Source organism: Myiozetetes cayanensis, unplaced genomic scaffold (assembly GCF_022539395.1).
Source record: "Myiozetetes cayanensis isolate MyiCay16 unplaced genomic scaffold, myiCay2020 scf6-25, whole genome shotgun sequence".
NCBI classification, from domain to species: domain Eukaryota; kingdom Metazoa; phylum Chordata; class Aves; order Passeriformes; family Tyrannidae; genus Myiozetetes; species Myiozetetes cayanensis.
The window spans coordinates 786,689-805,948 of NW_026087853.1; the positions used below are offsets into that span (position 1 = coordinate 786,689).

Genomic DNA, 19,260 nt, shown 5'->3' on the forward strand with positions numbered 1-19,260 from the left:
GTAGGGTCTCGAGGAAGGTCCGTTCTGGTGACCCAGCCCAGCGCTGTCGGCCGCTCTCCAAGAGGAAAGGTCACCGTGTCCTTGCCTGGCACTGACACACAAAGCTGAGCATTAAATGGCCACATGCAAATATTTAAAAGCTGCCCCTAAGAAAGCCTGCCTGTAAGAAACCCCCAGGCCTCCTGTTAGATTTCAGAATGTGTACAAAAACCTTTTTTTCAAAGGGACACCAAGATTTCCCCTTTTTTCCCATCTCATCCTTCACTTTTTCATTTCTGCCATAAACTTGATCTGATGTTGGGCAAGTTACACCCTTTTTTAAAATATGAACAATGTCAACTTGGGTTTTTTTTGTAGCCTGTAAGCTGTTCAGTACTTTCTGATGGTGTTTATATTTTGGGCTCCTGGTCTCATGGAATTCCAGAATGGTTTGGGTTGGAAGGGACCTTAAAGACCATCCACTTCCAACCCCCCGCCATGGGCAGGGAGGGGCGAGTTCCACTAAAAGCATAGACTGAAACCTCAATCTCAGCTGAGTTTTCTTGCTGCTTTTGTAAAGATCCTAAATCAGGAGGTATTTTAGGAGATTTGAAGGAGTTCTTGGTGCTCAGGGAAGGAAGGTTGGTTGGGATTGTTGCAGACAGAGAAGCCGAGCTGGGTAAGAGGGCGAGAACAATTAGGGAGACCGTGTTGCAAACACTGAGGAGGAGGATAATTGTCTGCACTGCAGGGGAAGTAATTTGCTGTGCTGTGTTTTATTTAACCTTCTCTCTGATGGCTGTGGTTGATCTCAGTGCACTTTGTGTGTTTGCACAGGAGCGGGTCCAGAAGACATTTCCTCACCCCATCGACAAGTGGGCGATCGCCGACGCTCAGTCTGCCATAGAGAAACGGAAAAGAAGGAACCCTCTCCTGCTCCCTGTGGACAAAATCCATCCCTTACTGAAGGTACTTCACCCCCTCTGCTGTGCTGTTGCCCTCCAGCAGAATCTTTCATGTCTTTAATTTGTGTGACATTAAAGGAGTTTCTCTCGTGGGCTGAGGGAGCCAAGAGTCACCACAGAACAGGATGGGTTTATTACGGTGATAATGAAAGCAGATCCTTCAATTCATCATAGACATCACTGTGTTAATTATTACTCTCCTTTGAAATATGACTGGTTAGTTTTTAACATAAATAAAACCCCAAATACCTTCTCTGCTTCAGCAGCGCTGCTTTGATGCCTTTATTTGTCCCAAAATGCTGCAGAAACCAAAACAGGAGAAAGGAGAACAAGTAGGTCCCGTTCCTTGTGTACTGTCAACTAAGATGTGTGTCCTTGGGGTTACTGCTGAATGCCACTGGAGCCTGGGGTTTAAAAATCATGAGATCTGCAAAGGTGTTTGCAGCTGTTGAGAAAACACAGAAAAAAAACCAAAAAAAGCAGAAATGAAAGCCCTTTCTCGGGTCTGGCTGTGGTGTCCTCACACACAGCATCTCAGGTTGTGAGGGTTAACGGGAGGGGAGGAGATGTTAGGCAAGAAAACAGCGTGAAATAAGATCTTCCTAGACAACAGGGGTGTTTTTTTGGTCAAGTCTGGTTTAGAAATGAGTGAAAACAGGCACAGAATCTGATTTTTAGAGGATGCACCGATACATGGTAAGAACAAATTTGCTTTATTCAAATCTGTGAATTTACCTGGTGCTGACAGTCCTGCCCCAGGTAAGAGGCCCTGTGGAACAAGCTCTGCAGGACATGTGTCCTCAGGAAAATGTACCATGTTCATCCTGGAGGTTTTTTTGTACATTTAGGATTTCATTACTAAAGTTTAATTACTTTATATACCCACCAGGATGAGCAGAGGGAGGGAGCAGCTCTCCCCTGAGGAAAGGCTGAGAGAATTGGGATGGCTCAGCCTGGAGAAGAGAAGCTTTGGGGTGACCTCATTGTGGCCTTGCAGGACCTGAAGGGAGCCAGCAAGAAACATGGAGAGGGACTTTGGACAAGGGCCTGGAGGGACAGGACACAGGGAATGGCTTCCCAATGCCACAGGGCAGGGTTAGATGGGATTCTTGGATGGAATTCCTGGCTGTGCCCTGGCACAGGTTGCCTAGAGAAGCTGTGGCTGCCCCTGGATCCCTGGAAGTGTCCAAGTGCCAGGCTGGACAGGGCTTGGAGTAACCTGGGCTAGTGGAAGGTGTCCCTGCCCATGGCAGGGGGTGGAATGGGATGGGTTTTTCCAACCTTTCCAACCCAAACCACCCTGGGACTCTATGACAGTGAAACCTGCTGTGTTCTCAGAAGTGCAGACCAGGACCAGAGCCATAAGCACAGCTGTAGATGAAAAATGAAGTACAGGAGTGGTTCCAGTGAAGTCCCTTCCTTGCAGGAACCCTATTTTTAGGAGTGTCATTTTGAGAGGAAGAGTCACTGCAAGTTCTGCAGCTTTTCATTTATTAAAATGGCAAAATAACACACAGATTTACCAACTTCCCTCTGAGGCAGATGGCCCAGCTTGCATTTGCTGTGCTTACCCCTGGCTGTTCCATTTACAGTTACCACCACAGAAAAGAAACCTCCGTGTGTTAATTGTAATTCCAGATGAATTTCTGCAATAAATCCCTTTTGTTTTCCCTCTTGGCAGGAGGTCCTGGGCTATAAGGTGGATTACCATGTCTCTCTCTACATCGTGGCTGTCTTGGAATACATCTCAGCTGACATTTTAAAGCTGGCTGGGAACTACGTGTTCAATATCCGGCACTTCGAGATCTCCCAGCAGGACATTAAAGTGTCAATGTGTGCTGATAAGGTAAAAGAGTTGGGATTCAAACAGTACCTAGAGGTGATTTTTTTAAATTTCATTGCAAACTAAAATTTGTGACTACTTTTTAGTACTTCCAGACAGTGTAAGGACAGAAAATGGTGTTGTCCTTTATTTCTCTGCTGTCACGGCCCTCCTGATGTCACTTTGTCATGACAGCTCTTCTTCCTAACACAGAAGAGACCTTCAGTTTTCATCCCCATTAAAATGAGAAACATTTTTGTTGAGTTTTATCTTTACCAGGAGGGTTTTGGCCAAGGCTTGTGCAAGATGCCTTGTTTTCAGAGCTGATTCTGCCTGAATTGTAACTTGTTTTCTGGGTCATACTAACTTCCAGAGGGAAAAATGACTTTGGCAACTGAGCCGGCCTCCTGCTGCCAAAGTTTTAAATATTACTCCCTTGTGAAAGTGATCACAGAAAGTATTGTATTAAAAACTCCAAGGATTTCTCTGAACACGTGGAAACAGCTGAGCTCGAGCCAAGTGTGAAAATCAGGCTTGATGTCTTGTGGGTTTGGTTTGTTTTTAAATTTTATTTTCAATTCCATCGCCAGGTTTTGATGGATATGTTTGATCAGGATGAGATTGGATTGGTTTCCCTGTGTGAGGACGAGCCCTCCTCTTCTGGGGAGCTCAACTACTACGACCTGGTGAGGAACGAAATAGCGGAGGAGAGGCAGTACCTGCGGGAGCTGAACCTCATCATCAAAGTGTTTCGGGAGGCTTTCCTGTCCAACAGAAAACTCTTCACACCCAATGTGAGTCCTTCAGTGGTTGTTGATGGGTAGTGCTGATTGCTCCATTAGCAGCCTTAGCTGATCCACTTTTAACTGTGTTGGAGGTAGAATTAAATTTGATTTATTGCCTGTGGGTGAATGGTGAGGGTTGTCTGTTTGGGAAATCCTGTGGGGGAGTTGCCATTAATATTGTGGGAGTGCAGCTTAATGGACACAATTCCCTGTCAGGTGCCAGCAGGATTGTTTTGGTCGTGTGGGTAATAGTTTCACTTTTGCTTAACATAAAAATTGAGTTATTTACCTGCATGTGCAGTGAATGCAGGTGAACACTTGAACTGCCATTTGAACTTTACCCCAGGGCACTCTAATCTGTAGAAATTCCAAGTAAAACAGCCCCTGGCTCTGGGATTCTCTTTACTGTGAAGGCAGTTTGTGTTTGATGAATGATTGAAATGTTTTGATTGACGTTGCACGTGTGGCAAATCCCGTTTTCCGAACGCTGGAGTCTGAAAAGGAAGCTCAGCTCTGGGAAGAGGAGGAGGAATAAGGAGGGATTAGGGAATCCTTCCTGTGGGAGAAGGAGAAGGGAACCCTGAAGAACCTGAACTGGGATTTTGAGGTTAAAAAAAAAGGCATCAGGAGCTGCCCATTCCAGCTGGGTGTGGAGGCTCCTCAGGAGCTGATGGTGTATCAGGGAGTTGTGCAGATGTGAGCACAGAATCCAGATAAAGGTAATGGGAGGAGAAGGAAGTGATGGCTTTGGAGCTGAGAAATATTCTTTTGGGAAAAGGTATGAGAAATTTCTAATCTAAAAGTAGAATTTGGGAGAGGAAGCTGCTGATTCCTCCTCTGCTGCAGGAGCCCAGGAGCTGATTTAGTTGGACCTGTGGGTTCAGAGGATCCGACCTGTAAATTCCCTCCTTTAAATCGCTTCCTTCCCATTGTTCTGGGGGATAAGAACAAGCAGAGGGGACAACAACAGGTGGAAAAGCCAGGAATTTCTGTCCAAAGCTCCAGCAGCCTGGGCAGGATGGTGTGAGAACTGGGCAAGCCTGGATGTGCCCGGAGGGCCAGGAAGACCCCGGAGTTCCAACTTTCATCCCCGCTTTTTTGTCGATTCCTCTCCATTTACCTCTTTAGTCCAGACAAGGAAAGCTCCAACATTTCCCTAATGAATAAAGCACTCCAAGCAGGACTTAAGGCACGTTTTGCATTTGCAGGACATCGAGGTGATATTCAGCAACATCTCCGACATCCACGAGCTGACGGTGAAGCTCCTGGGCTTGATCGAGGACACGGTGGAAATGACGGACGAGAGCAGCCCCCACCCTCTGGCTGGCAGCTGCTTTGAGGACCTTGCAGAGGTAACAGTGTTGAATTGGGGTGGTTTTTTTCAATGTTTGCTTTTATTAAGTCACTGGGAACGTGGTTTTGGTTCAGGAAAATGTGCTGGTTCTCATCTGGAATGGGAGATGTTTCCACGGGTGTTTCCAGGCAGCAGCGAGTCTGGGAAGCAGCTGATGGGGCAGGATCATGGCAAAAGTGCTGCTGATACCCACTGACCTATAAAATAGATATTAAAGAGCAGGAATAAAGGGAAACACTGCACAGGGGTTGGGTGTGGCTCATATTGGAACATTAGAAACAATTATTTTGTCAGGGGTTTTTTTGTTTTTTTGGGCACTGAAATGCTCCATATTCAACTATTCCATAAAACTGTTCTGAAATATGGAAGGGAGTCACAAAACTAAAGTTTTTGAGCAAGTGGGACAGAGCTCAGCTTGTTCAGAGTATAAGTATTCAGGTACCTTCCTGACCTGGAAATAGGTGCAAAATGACTCTGGAATTCAGCAGAGGTGCACGGGGAGGAAGCAGGATCTGAAAAAAGAGGGCAGTTCATCCTGGAATCCAGCACACTTTTAACTGGCTGTGGAGCAAACTCTTGGAATGGACCAAGGCAGGGGTGGAGGTTTTGCTGTCACTGGACACGTTTAAATGGAGTCTTTGGGTGGTGTATTAATCCCATTTTTCAGACCTAAAATGTGAATGGGAATCATGTAAACCCCTGTCACAGAGGAAATCAATGAGTTGGTCTGTCTTCAGAAAGAATCCATACGGTTTTTAGCTTAAAATGATGATGTTTATTAAAAACAACAATAAAAATTCCATTGAATTTTTACTTATCTCCAGTTTTTGAAGTCTGAGGGCTGCACGAACACACCAGCAATAATCCCATTTTTGTGGCTGTGGAGGAGCTGCTCTTTGAGCCCAGGTGCCACTCACTTGGGGATAGACCATAAAGATGAAGTTTTCTTGGCATTGCTTCAACAAACCACTCATGAGTAGGGAATTCCAGCTGACCAAGTCTCAGCTCTGAAGCTGTTGAAGCATAATTGCTTTATGATGATAAGGAGAAATGTTTGCTCAGTGAATTAAAGTAGCTATTATATTAAAACTGAAAAAAAAAAAACCTTAAAATTTGAAACAGTACAGCACTATCCTGGAAAAAAAAAATCTCATTTTGTTGCAAAAGCTGCTTTTAGTCATCCTGTGCTTTAAGGGAAACAAATCCTTTCCAACGAGCAAAAATCTCACCTGATTTTTTTTTTTTTTTTCAATCACTGAAAAAAACTTTGAATAGGAAATGAAGAGCAGATCATTTTTCCAAGCTTTTTATGAGGGTAATAAGTTTGACTTTATGAATTCACTTCATGTGGATCAAGACCTGCTTAATAACCGGGCTGTTGACTTGATCACCTTCCCGAGGTGAGATCATCCCCCTGGGAGTGTTTGCAGAAGGGATCATTAAAGAGAGATAGGAAGGTGAAGTGTTTATTTGCTCTGCTTATCTCCCTGCCAGCCTTGTTCACTTAGTGTTTCCATTATGAAGGTCCTTCGGCTCCTTTTGGAAGGGTAATTAAAAACCAAACAACCCTCCCAGGCTGGAGTCTTCCTGCTTTGTCTGTTTTCCTGCATCCCATCTCTGGGGAAGGTCTAGAAACCTAAATATTTGTCGTGGTTTTGAGAGAGGGAAGTGTGGGGAAAACAAGACTGCTTTGTGTGTTTGTTGGTTTGGGTGTTTTTTTTTTTAATATGGGGCAAATAAAACAGTTTTTTTCCTGCTGTGGAGGAAATTCAGGAACTTGGTGCCTGACACAGGTAAATGGGAGGTGGATGATGGCAGGAGAGCCTCAAAATGAGGGCAGGGGGTCTTTGTGCCTACTCTGGAGTGACCTCCAGGAGGCAGCTGATAAAACAGGTTATTGTCAGTAGATTGTGAATTTGTTTTGCTGATATTTGTGTCCCCATAGGAGAGGAGTTTTATTATCCACAAGGGAAAAAAAGGTGGAAGCCAGTGCACACACCAGAGGGGTTGAACAGTGCAAACACCACTGTGTGCTGCATTGAAATGATTTATGTGGCATCAGGTTAATGTTTCCATGGAATCATGGCATTTTTTGGGATGGAAGGGACCTTAAAGCCCATCCCATTCCACCCCCTGTCATGGGCAGGGACACCTCCCACTATCCAAGGTTGCTCCAAGCCCCGTCCAACCTGACCTTGGACACTTCCAGGGATCCAGGGGCAACCACAGCTTCTCTGCCCAATCTGTGCCAGGGCCTGCCCACCCTCCCAGCCAGCAATTCCTTCCCAATATCCCATCTATCCCTGCCCTCCTTCAGCTGAAGGCCGTTATTTTCAGTATTCCATAATTCCATAGTTCAGTAACTTTTGCAGCCCTGAAAGTGTAACCCCTTTTTTTTTTATGATTCATCTCTTAGGGAAGATCCCTAATGCAGTTCATTTCAATCTTATGCTCATAAAACAAATCCAAAACCTCAAAATACTGATTAAAGTCCAACTGAAATCACTTCTAAAATGCAGTAAAACTTTAAACAACCAGCACAGAGTGTGTGTGTTGGCCGGGCTGCCCCAGTGGATTTACACCAGGATTACACCCTGTGTAACCTTCCAGTACTGGAGGGACAGGACACATGGAATGGCTTCCCACTGCCAGAGGGCAGGGATAGATGGGATATTGGGAAGGAATTGCTGGCTGGGAGGGTGGGCAGGCCCTGGCACAGGTTGCCCAGAGAAGCTGTGGCTGCCCCTGGATCCCTGGAAGTGTCCAAGGTTGGCCAGGTTGGAGCAACCCTGGGCTGGTGGAAGGTGTCCCTGCCCATGGCAGGGGGCTGGAATGAGCTGGGCTTTAAGGTCCCTTCCACTCCAACCCCTTCTGGGTTTCTGGGATTTTTATGTTTGCTGTAGTGGAATAAATAAATAAAAAAACAAACACCAGGCTTTAAAGTAAATTCACAATCTGCTGAAGAAAACCACTTTGGTCAATTAGAGAGTGTCTACTAATTTCTCTTCAGCTGCTGCAGTGCCAAACCTTCCCCTCTTTTATCCCCCTCACTCCCAAAATCCGGGTGGCCAGTGATGATTAAACTTGATGAGGAGAGTTGAGAGCCATAATTACAATTTGCATATGAAAAGAGCATTTGTTCCCTGCCTCTGCTCCCCACAAAGAGTTTCACTGGAATTCCCCTGAACTGGAAGACTTGAGACTGACTCCACCTGAACGTTCCAAGGAGCCTTTTGTGGCGGTTGGTATTCCCAAATTTGGCAGCCTGCATCCCGGGAAGAATCGAGGTGAAAAGAGGGATGTGCTTTATCCCAGGGCACGGATAACCTGGTGACTCAGGAGTGACTCAGCCCGGTGCATCTGCAGGGACTGGGCTCAGCCTGCCAGGCTTTGGCACAGCTGATCCAGAGGCAGCCATAAATGATTCCTGCCGGGATTCCTGTGCAGCCAGGTTTGCATCCCGTCCTGCTGTAGCTGATTCTGAGGAATCACAGCCGGATACTCCAACTGGAGTGGTAATTCTCGCACCTGAAACCCTTGATGTGATCAGAGAACTTTTCCCTGGCTTGCTTTGTCCCAGATGGAGATATTTTCCCTGTCTCCCAAGTTCACTTTTTCCCCCCAGTGTCCCTTTTTTGGGGCAGAGAGGAGGAAATGGCCCTTCCATGTGAAATTGGGCAAAGCAAGAACTCCTCTTGCTTCCCACTGCTTCAGGAAAACCAAGTTAGTGTTGGCCACAGGGATTGGGAGAGTGAGGAATGAAAGCTGGAAGTGAGAAAGGGTTGTGATTTCCTCAGTATTTGTGTTGCAAAATCAATATTTTCTTGAAAAGCTCCCCTTGTGTGGCAGCTTCTCAAGGGCAATTATTGTACCAGCTGGGGCAGAAATAATCTTGCACCCTTCGTGTATTTGTATCATTCTGTGTTTTTTATTTAGGAACAAGCCTTTGATCCGTATGAAACCTTGTCCCAGGATATTCTCTCTCCACAATTCCATGAGCATTTTAATAACTTAATGGCAAAACCTGCTGTTGCTCTCCACTTCCAGGTGAGTGCAAGTGGCAAATACCCAAAGGCTTTGATTCTCACGTTTCAAAGGGTTGAATTTTGTCAGTAATTCTTTACTTCCAACTAAAGGATTAGAAAAGCCCAGAGAAGCTGGGGCTGCCCCTGGATCCCTGGAAGTGTCCAAGGCCAGGTTGGATGGGGCTTGGAGCAACCTGGGATGGTGGAAGGTGTCCCTGCCCATGGCAGGGGTGGAATGAGATTGGATTTAAGGTCCCTTCCCACCCAAACCATTCCATGATTCTGTGATCACCAGAGAAAGGCTTTCTCAGGAATGTTCCCTCACAGTTCCTCTCCAAGCTGTGGAGTGAAGGCAGAAAAGGGAATCCTTCAAAAAGGATGTGAGGTGATTCAGTTCCTGCTCAACATTTCTCCTGATCTGGAAGATGGCAGGAATTTCATCGTCCCTTTGGAAAAATCTCTCCTCATCTTTACAGCCTGAGTGATTGTCTTAGTTAAGTGTTGGGAAGGGGAAAAGATTTAACTTTTTCTAAGTCAAAAACTTGTGATCCTCAGTTTCTCAGGGTGACATCAAGGCTGATTTCTTCAGTGCCTGATGAGAGCTCCATATTTCAGTGCTGTGTTGGAGGTAATGGAAGCACAGCAAACATTCCTGGGACAAAAGGGAATTGGGGGGAGTTGAGTTCTTTGATTGTGTGGAAGCCCTGACTGCTCTTTAACGGGTTCCAGTCCTGATTTGAGGATTTGAGTGTAAATAATGCTGTTTGTTCTTCCTTTGCAGTCCACTGCTGAGGGGTTTAAAGAAGCTGTCCAGTACGTCCTGCCCCGCCTCCTGCTCATCCCAGTCTACCACTGTTTGCACTACTTCGAGTTACTGCAGGTAAACAGAGCCACACTCCCATTCCTCACTAAAAGCACTTACTAATGGGGAGAAGCAGAGCTTCTAAATAGGTGTTAAGGTGTTACTTACATTTAGAAAGAGATTAAAACATAGATTTGACACTGGTTGCTAAATGTCCGAAAAGTAAAAACACGTAAAGAAATCTTCAGAAGCATCTGTTGCTCTGACATGAGCATTTGAACTATGATTTATTAAACCTTGAGTTCTAATACAGTTAAAAATTGCTTATGAAAATCTTAACTTCTTCTTTTCCTTGAGTGCTGAATTTTTGTCCATTCCCAAGCAGCCAAACAGAATCCAGATCCTCAAGTCACACTCTGGTTGCAGCTCAGCTTATTATTTCAGAATAAACCATTCTTAATACTCAACCATTTGTCCTGAGTGGAAGTGGCTGAGGATAATGTAAAAAAGTTCCTGTTTGCCCCATTGTGTTGGGAAAGTTTGTAATGCTTTAGGGGTAAGGGAATTATTAACCAGCTGGGATGGACTTCAGCAGGTAAAAACACCCTGTGGCTACAGCTGACATTTGGAAACAGCAACAGAAATGACTCTGTTGAGGTCCTCAGTGTAAAAACTGAGACTGGCCATGTTGGACAGGGTGTGTTATGTGGATTTCCCTTGGATTTCAGAGGATTTACTGGTGTGAAGGAGGAAAAGGAAACTTTGCAACATAGAATATGTCTGCAGTACAATACAAATCTAGCAGTTGTGTTACTACCAGATCTACTCAGCACAAGTTGTTTTTCTTTTCAAGTTCACTCTTATTTTCATTGCCTGCTGTGATTTTTTTTTTTTTGCATGTCCTGATTTAGAGAAGGAGAAGTGAGGGATGATTTCTTTTTGTCCCACGAATCACACACCTCCAGTGTGCAGATTACCAGTATTTTACAGCAAGATTTCAATCCCAGGAGGGTTTGGGTTGGAAGGGACCTTAAAGATCATCTTGTTCCACGGGCAGGGACACCTTCCAACCCACTTAAATAACCATCAGCCTCTTACGGTAATTCCCTGGAACTTCCCAAAATGTTCCTCTTTCACTCTGAATGATTGGATCAGTGACCTGCATTATGCTGAAGGTCAGGCTAATTAATGACCCATTGTGTCTTAGAGCTGGGAAAGTGCATCAGGATGAAATTTTGGAATGAAATCCATGTGCTGCAGCTTTGGGAGACTCTGAGCCTTCAGCTGGTTTTACAAGTGTGAAGTGTTTATCCTCCTCTGGAGCAGAGTTTTCCTCGTGTTTTTGAGGAATGAAGCCTGGCAGACGGTGCAAAATCATTTTGCTGCTCTTTTTATTCATTTTAAAGGATAATACAGCAGGAGGGTGCAGGAGAGGTGATAATTTTAGCAGTGAAAATTATTACATTTGATGTTTATCCACAGTAGACAAGATTTCTGAGTAGAATCTGACACTTGGCTGTCTTGAGTCTTTCTAACCTTGTGAGCAGAGAACAGAAATCTGAAATATTACTCTGTGGTAATGGTAAATCCACAGTTTTATGTTGTGATCCCTTTAGTTACAGGTTTAAAGTTTGAATTTGATGTTTTCCTTTGAAAACATCCTAAATTGACAGCAGAGGTTTTTAAAAGGCAGAGAGAAAGTAGTTATTCAAAAATACTAATATATAACATCTGCAAAACTTTTGGTATTGCATCTCTGTCACCATTGAATTTGTTTCTAGGAACTCTGGTTGAAAAAGTTCAAAATGGAAGCAAAAAAGCAACAAAACACTCATATTTTCAAGGTTTCTGTAGGGAGAGAAGCTCAGATTGAGATTGTCTAAGTAAAATTACCAAAAACCCCCTTCTGAGTTGGGAAGTAAATAAAATAATGATTTACCAAAGCACAGGCCTCAAATATTTGCTTTTTTGCTAAATATCAAAACTAAAATGAATGAAATTGAAGTTGTGTAAAGCTTGAGAATTCCTTCCAGCTGTAGAAACTTTTCCTCCTGGCTGCAAAAACGTGCAGGATCTTCATCAGGGCCTTTGTCCCTGCCTAAGAAAGAGGAATATTCCTGTATGGAATAGAGAGTTTATCCTTCCTTGCCATGTAACTCCCAGGCCCAAGATTATCCCAAATTCCTGCACATGACTCTCTGTGTTGACATCAAACAATCCAAACCATGAATTTATCAGACTCAGGAGCTTTGCCCACCTTCAGGAGTTTGCACTTCCCACCATTTTTACACTCTTTGGATTTCCATGGATTTTTCCCTTCCCTGTTCCGTCCCTCAGCTCATAAAATCCCTGGAAATTGTTGGACCATGAAACATTGATTTAATGTGCAAGGTGGAGGTTGTTTGGACACGTGAAAACTGAGAGGGGTTAGTGATTGGAATGCCATGGAGTGGCCCCAGCTGGTCAATCCCTGTTCTCTCCATTACTTTTAGAGGAAGCTGAGGGATCCTTGCTGAGGGAACGTAGTGGGGAAAGGAAAAGAAGGCTCTGCCATGCTGAGTGAGTGTAAGTAAGATTTCTCTTAAGTATGTAGGTAAAACAGAGTCTTATCCAGAGTTTATCCATGCATGGCAAGTTGTCGGGGTTTTTCCCAGAAATTCGTCAGCTTGAATTTCCCTTCCGAACAATTCACAGGATCCCAGAATGGTCTGGGTTGGAAGGGACCTTAAAGCTCATCCCATTCCATGCCCTGCCGTGGAGGGCTCATGCAATCTTGAGGGGGAAAGAGGTTAAAAAGGAAAAAAAGCCTGGTTTTTTGCCAGTAATGTTTTAGGTGTCACCTTAAAGAACCAAACCCAGGGACTTTCAGGCTGCCAGTTGGATGGAGGATTGTATGGAAAACCTGGGGAATTTCATAGTTCAGGAAGTTTCTGCCTCGTGGTGGAGACAGATCCAGTCTTTATAAAAAGGAAACGTGCTGGTTCTCACTGTCTTTACATCTTGCTGGAGAAGCAGATCTCGAATGCAGACCCTTTTTTTGACTCTTGTCAGTTTGCACCCTGCAAAGTGGACATTTTTTTATCTTGAGATGGATGAGTTTGCTGAAGGTGGCAGAATGTAGAGTGGCAAGAAGCAAAGAGAGGAGCTTGCTCGTTCTGTCCTTTAGATTTGCTCTGGGTTGTTGGAAGGAACTCATGGAAGGAATATGCACAGTTACATAAAGCAACATTTAATGCTGGGCTGTTTCAAACCTCCAAACTCTTCAGTGAAACCAGTTGTGAAACAGGACATGGTTGAGAAGGTAACAGGAAAATAATACCTGACAGTTAGCGCTGCCTCTCACTGAAGGGTGAAGGGGGATCTTTTTAAACTCTCTCCCGCTGAGGATCCGTGGATTTTTCCTGACTGTCTGGGAGATATTTGCAGTTTCACGCACAGCTCGTTTTGAGGGGTTTCTGTGCTAACTCCCTGACTTCACCGAGCACCACAGAGAACACCGTGGGACAGTGTCTGCTAGCCCTCCTTCCCTGCTAGAAACCAGGCCAATGTGAAAGAAAATGACTGTTTGTTCTGTCCCAGCAATTGCAGGAATGCAGTGAGGACGAGGAGGATCGGGAATGCCTGAAACAAGCCATCACCGCCCTCCTGAACCTGCAGTGCAGCATGGAGCGCATTTACAGCAAGCACTCGCCGAGGAGGCGGCCTGGGTGAGCACAGACACACCCTGGCTCCCCCAAAATGGGCAGGGGAAGGAGATAAATCTTCTTTCCTTGTTAGGAAATCTGTATATTTCCTTTTCAAGGCATGTCTTGCTGATGGTTTTCATTGTAAATGGAGCAGCAGCCCAAAACCTTCACACCCCACTCCTAAGAATAATGTGAATGTGTTACTCCTTTCCCAGCCAAAGCAGTGCTTGTGGCTTATTTGGAACATATTTAGGGGGAAAAATAATACATAAGCAGTTAATTTAGTGGGTTATTTCGGTCTCTTGGGGTGGCAAGCGTGGAATGTGCCTGTCATGACCTCTCCCGTTCTCCGCCCCAGGGAGCCGGTGTGTCGCTTCTACCACCGGCAGATCCGCAGCAAACACCTGGCCATCAAGAAGATGAACGAGATCCAGAAGAACATCGACGGCTGGGAGGGCAGAGACATCGGGCAGTGCTGCAACGAGTTCATCATGGAAGGGGGCCTGACCAAGATCGGAGCCAAGCACGAGCGGCACATCTTCCTCTTCGACGGGCTGCTGATCAGCTGCAAAGCCAACCACGGGCAGTCGCGGCTGCCCGGCTACAGCAGCGCCGAGTACCGGCTGAAGGAGAAGATCGTCATGAGGAAGATCCAGGTGGTTGACAAGGAGGACACCCCCGAGTACAAGCACGCCTTCGAGCTGGTGTCGAAGGACGACAACAGCGTCCTGTTCGCCGCCAAGTCGGCCGAGGAGAAGAGCAACTGGATGGCGGCGCTGATCTGCCTGCAGTACCGCAGCACCCTGGACAGGATGCTGGACTCGGTCCTGCTGCAGGAGGAGAACGAGCAGCCCCTCAGGCTGCCCAGCCCCAGCGTTTATCGCTTCGTGGTGGAGGACTCCGAGGAGAACATCGTGTTCGAGGACAACCTGCAGAGCAGGAACGGCATCCCCATCATCAAGGGGGGCACGGTGGTGAAGCTCATCGAGAGGCTGACCTACCACATGTATGCAGGTACCCTGCACGCTCCTCCAGATGTGCTTGTTGTGCTTCTGTGGGGGCTGAAATCAATCCTGTTGTCTTTACTTTAGTCGGGGGTTTTTTTCTGCGTGTAATTAAATGTGAAGTAAGATTTGCAGGGGAAAAAAAATTATTGGTAATTATATTAGTAAATTTGCTGGCAAAGCTGCATGAAAATTTTGGCTCTGCAAAGCTCTTCACCCCCCAAAAAACCCCAGAGCAGTGTGTTTGCTGAGATCATCATTTCTAAAGCAGTGGAGCTGTCACAGGCTGTGTGTCTGTGGAGACAGAGAAAAGGGTTGGAAGTTGTATTTATTTTATTTATTACACTCAACCTGCTGCTTTGGGAAGTCCCTGTGTTGAAGAGGATGCAAATCACAGCCAGCATTTTGCAGAACTTTGCTGTGAAATGCTGTGTCTCAAAGGCACAGAAATGAAACCATGAAGTGCTGATGGTGAGGAACATGTTAGGTCTCGGTTTTGGGGTGAGAGGCACAGGCTGAAAGGGGAAGCTGTGCAATTTTTGTTAAACTTCTCGAATAGTAACAGCCTCCTTTGTGCTTTTTACAGAACTGCCTGGTTTTTAAGTGATCTTTTTTGTGAAATTAAGATTACAGAGTCTGAAACTATAATAACTTTTTTAAAATAGCATTGAAAGCTCGGTATTGAGCAGCTGCTGAGTGTGCAAGTTACCCACAGCTGTGTTGCCTGTGTGTCCCAGCTCCTCCAGTCCTAAAATGGGATGGATTTTGATGACTTGTGCTCTTATCACCTTTCCTGAATAAACTGATATATTTGAGTATTAGTTTCATGGAATCCCAGATTGGTTTGGGTTGGAAGGGGCTTTAAAGACCATCTCGTTCTACCCCCACCCCTACCATGGGCAGATTTAGATATTTTTGGTGTTAGAGGAGATTTTCTGCACATGAAAATTTTCTCTGTGTCTTTTATTTCCCATATTTTCCAATTGGATTTAAAAAAAAAACCAAACCACCAAACAAACCCAAAACACTCCCATCGTTTTCTCCTTCTGTCCTTACAGATCCCAATTTCGTACGGACTTTCCTCACCACCTACCGCTCCTTTTGCAAGCCCCAGGAGCTGCTGAGCTTGCTGATAGAAAGGTAAGGAATGGTCATCCTTCCTGAAGGTTTGGAAAGGTTTTGGAATCATGGAGTAGAATCCCAGAATGATTTGACTTGGAAAGGATCTTAAAGATCATCCAGTTCCACCCCCTGCCGTGGGCAGGGACACCTTCCACCAGCCCAGGCTGCTCCAAGCCCCATCCAACCTGGCCTTGGACACTTCCAGGGATCCAGGGGCAGCCACAGCTTCTCTGGGCAACCTGTGCCAGGGCCTGCCCACCCTCACAGCCAGCAATTCCTTCCCGATATCCCACCTATCCCTGCCCTCTGGCAGTGGGAAGCCATTCCCCCTTGTCCTGGCACTGCAGTTCCTGATGAGTTTTGTGTATTTGGAATCATAAACGTCCCAAGAGGGATCAGGGAGTCCAGCTGCTCCCTCCCTGCTCAGGTTCCCAGTGTCACGTTCCAGGTGTTTTAGTGAAGTTTGTAAAACAGTAACTTTTAAAACAGCCATCCAGGTTTTTAATACAACCTTCCTTTTCCCAGCTGAAATGAGTTACCTGAACTGGGTTTTACCTGGAGCACCTGCTGTGCCGGGCTGTGGGGTGGTGATGTTGTGAACTGCTAAACTCCCAAGTCTCGATGCAAATAAGGACAGGAACGTTCTGAGCAGTTTGTTCGAGCGCACACTTAATGGAAACAGCGTTTTAATGCAGCGTGATAAAGCTGCTCTTAAGCTCCCATCTAATCTTCCCTTAATCGAGCCAGCAGGCCCTTAAAAACCCTCTATCCCAGTCTAGACATCTTGTGATGAGCAGGGAAGCGGTGAATTAGCCGGGCGTGGGTCTGGGGGAGGAGGGAATTCCAGGCGAGCTGGATGTAGGAGGAGCGCTCGAGTCTGACCGCGCTGAGTTTATCTGAAAGGCTCTGTGTTTAACCTTCACTGCCCTCAGCTGTGTGCTGCTCTCCTGCCTAGGTTCGAGATCCCGGAGCCGGAGCCCACGGAAGCGGACAGGCTGGCCATCGAGAAGGGGGAGCAGCCCATCAGCGCCGACCTGAAGCGCTTCCGCAAGGAATACGTGCAGCCCGTGCAGCTCAGGTGCATTTGCTTTCCAGCTCCTTCCAACCATTCCCCTGGATGGTGCCACGGTATCCCTGCAGACACTGATCCCTCGTCAGTCCCACTGACTGCTGGAGCCGCTGCAGCTGCACTGTGGTTCCCAGGGCTGGGATCCCCACCCACAGACGCTGCGTGGCTGCTGTGGACAGCGGCTGTGGGTGAGGGATGTGTAGCTGAGAGCGCTCCTCAATGGGCTCCTTGTTTTCCCAGGCCCTGTGAAGATCGTTCCTCTGTTTCCAGTTTTCCAGCCCTGCTGGTGTTTTCCTCCCTTTCCCAGCCTCTGTGGATGTGTTTGCACGCAGACAGGGAGACTCTTGTCTGTGCTGCACATTGCAGTGGCTGCAGTGAATCTTCAAGGTCTTGCTGACCAAGCTAATTTGGGGAACAATTAAGCATTTCTAGCATGAATGAGGCTAATTGTTCCTCTGATTGAGGACTGAGTCAGGAGGAGACAGATCACAACCAGAGTTTTTGCTGGAACAACTTTTAACTGTTTGGATGAGTAGCATCGAGAGGTTAACCATTAATGGCACATTAATTTTACTATTAATGGCACCCTCAGTTCCTCTTCTACCACACATTCCTACTCACCTGTTGGAGCACCAGCACTTGACTCCAAGTGAAGGGTAACACTGACGTGCCAGTACTTCCAGAAAGTCACTTAGAGGTCCCCTTTCCATCAGATAGCCATGTGCATATATACATAAAAGATTAAAAAGATAAGGGGGTGTGTAATACTGGGAGTTCTCCTCCCTGTGTAGCAGCCACCACCTTCTTGAACGTGCTCCAAATTCTACAACCTCGGTGTGACCTTGATGCTCGTGTGCTCCTGGCCTTGGACTGCTTATCAGGCCCTTGGTGTTCAGTTTATCAGCTCCTGTGGGCTCAGCAGGACCAGCAGTCTCCACAGTTATCAGTTCTTGGCAGAGCTGCCCCTCACCTCGTGCTTTGCTGTTTTCTGGGAGCTCTTTGTGATCCCTGTGACGTGTTCCCAGGAGCTTGGAAGTGTCTCAGAGTTTAGGAAACAAGTGTGTCTGGGTTTGAGCTGGTGGGTTGATGCACTCAGCAGGTTCCAGCCTTGTTAACAGCACTGAGCTCTACTTCAGGGAGGTCTGGGATTTGGGAACATCCCTCCCTCCCTGCCCAGCACTCCCCATCTCATGGGAGATGCCCTGCAGTGCCAGGCCTGGAAAGGGCAGTGGCTTTGGCATAAAAGCCTGTGAGGTGATGAGAAGGAGGAGTTGCTCAGCTGGCAGTGCAGTCAGCAGGTCCAGGCAATCTCTCCTGCTTTTCCAGTGCTTCTCCCATTGGATCTCAAAGGCAGAGTTGGGTTAGATAAGATCCTGGTTTACTTTTAGTGGCAGCTTGTGTCAAAACTGGGCAGCTCAGGAGGTGGTGTTGATTTCCAGCCTAAAGGACCCCTTTGGGCAGCAATTCTTTCATGGGATAAACCTTCATTTTTTTCCCTTCCACGCTGGGAAAAGGAGAGCTAAGGAACTTCTCTGTGTATTCACAGGGATGTAATTCATTTGTCTGAGCTAAGCCAGCCCCTCTCCAGAGCTGTGACTCACAGATTGCCATCAGGTCTCTGCCCCGTCCCTCTCAGATCTTCCTGCCACCAATTTAAAGGGCTGAGCCACCAAAACCCGGTATCCTCACAGCCAATTAGCACTGGTTTCCCAGTGGAAAACTCCCAGTTCAGCAGCACAGGGCTGGAGTAAGCACATCTCCCTGGAACCATCTCCATCAGCCCCATCAGCCTGTCCCACCTGCTGAGTTGGCACAAGGAATATCTGTTGTCCCGGGTGATGCAGGAGATTTTTGCTCACCCTTCAGGTAAGCAGATTGCACCTTGATAAATCAGATGTTTTGAGGTGTGAGCTCAACTTGTTTACCTGAGGAAGAGGCAAACCAGGTTTTTTATTCTGATTTATCCTGAGCGTAGAAGGCAGGGGAGCAGTTGGAGTTCACTTTTTAATTTATTACTGGTTTGTTTAAGAAAGGGTAGGGAAAAAGTCAAGAGGGAGTTTAGGGTTACCCTTAAAGGAATTATTGGATCTAGCATGGCTCTTTGTGTCATTAAAAAGTTGTAAATGGAGGGCAGTAACAACAACTGCAGCAACTCTGAAGCTGATATTTGTGTGTAGGAAAGAGGCCATTACCAGTTTTGTTTCTTACCACATGGCAAATCCTAATTAGCTCTTTTATTGAAAAAAAAAAAAAAAAAAAAAAAGACATGAGAAATGGCATTTTTTATATTAGATTTTTTAAAAAACCACCTCTCTCTCTCTATATATATATATGCTAAAACTGGGAAATTAGGTTTTAAATACCTGAGATTTCTGTGGTCATGGGGGCCTTGCTCAGTCTTTGTTCTGCTCCTTTGTCCACGTGTGTTTTGATAGTTACCAACCACCTGAATATGTAACTCAGTTTTGTAGGATTATGTTTTATTTGGTGTTTCTGTGAAAGTCCTTAAAAGGAAACATTTATTTTTTTTCTCTTTCTCAGAATATTGAATGTTTTTCGTCACTGGGTCGAGCACCACTTTTACGACTTCGAGAGAGATCTGGAGCTGCTGGAGAGGTTGGAGACCTTCATTTCCAGTGTCAGAGGT

The 19,260-nt window shown here is 46.0% G+C and overlaps 1 protein-coding gene across 1 annotated transcript in view; it reads left to right on the forward strand.

Moving 5' to 3' along the window:
* The window catches only part of SOS2 (SOS Ras/Rho guanine nucleotide exchange factor 2), a 39,890-nt gene that overhangs the window by 11,424 nt on the left and 9,206 nt on the right, over positions 1–19,260 (forward strand). Inside the window, exons 3-13 of the mRNA XM_050336107.1 lie at positions 817–948; positions 2,626–2,790; positions 3,357–3,560; positions 4,760–4,903; positions 8,842–8,952; positions 9,712–9,810; positions 13,312–13,439; positions 13,777–14,432; positions 15,481–15,562; positions 16,500–16,622; positions 19,155–19,258. Coding sequence (XP_050192064.1) covers positions 817–948; positions 2,626–2,790; positions 3,357–3,560; positions 4,760–4,903; positions 8,842–8,952; positions 9,712–9,810; positions 13,312–13,439; positions 13,777–14,432; positions 15,481–15,562; positions 16,500–16,622; positions 19,155–19,258 — 1,948 coding nt within the window. The remainder of the gene's footprint in view (positions 1–816; positions 949–2,625; positions 2,791–3,356; positions 3,561–4,759; positions 4,904–8,841; positions 8,953–9,711; positions 9,811–13,311; positions 13,440–13,776; positions 14,433–15,480; positions 15,563–16,499; positions 16,623–19,154; positions 19,259–19,260) is intronic.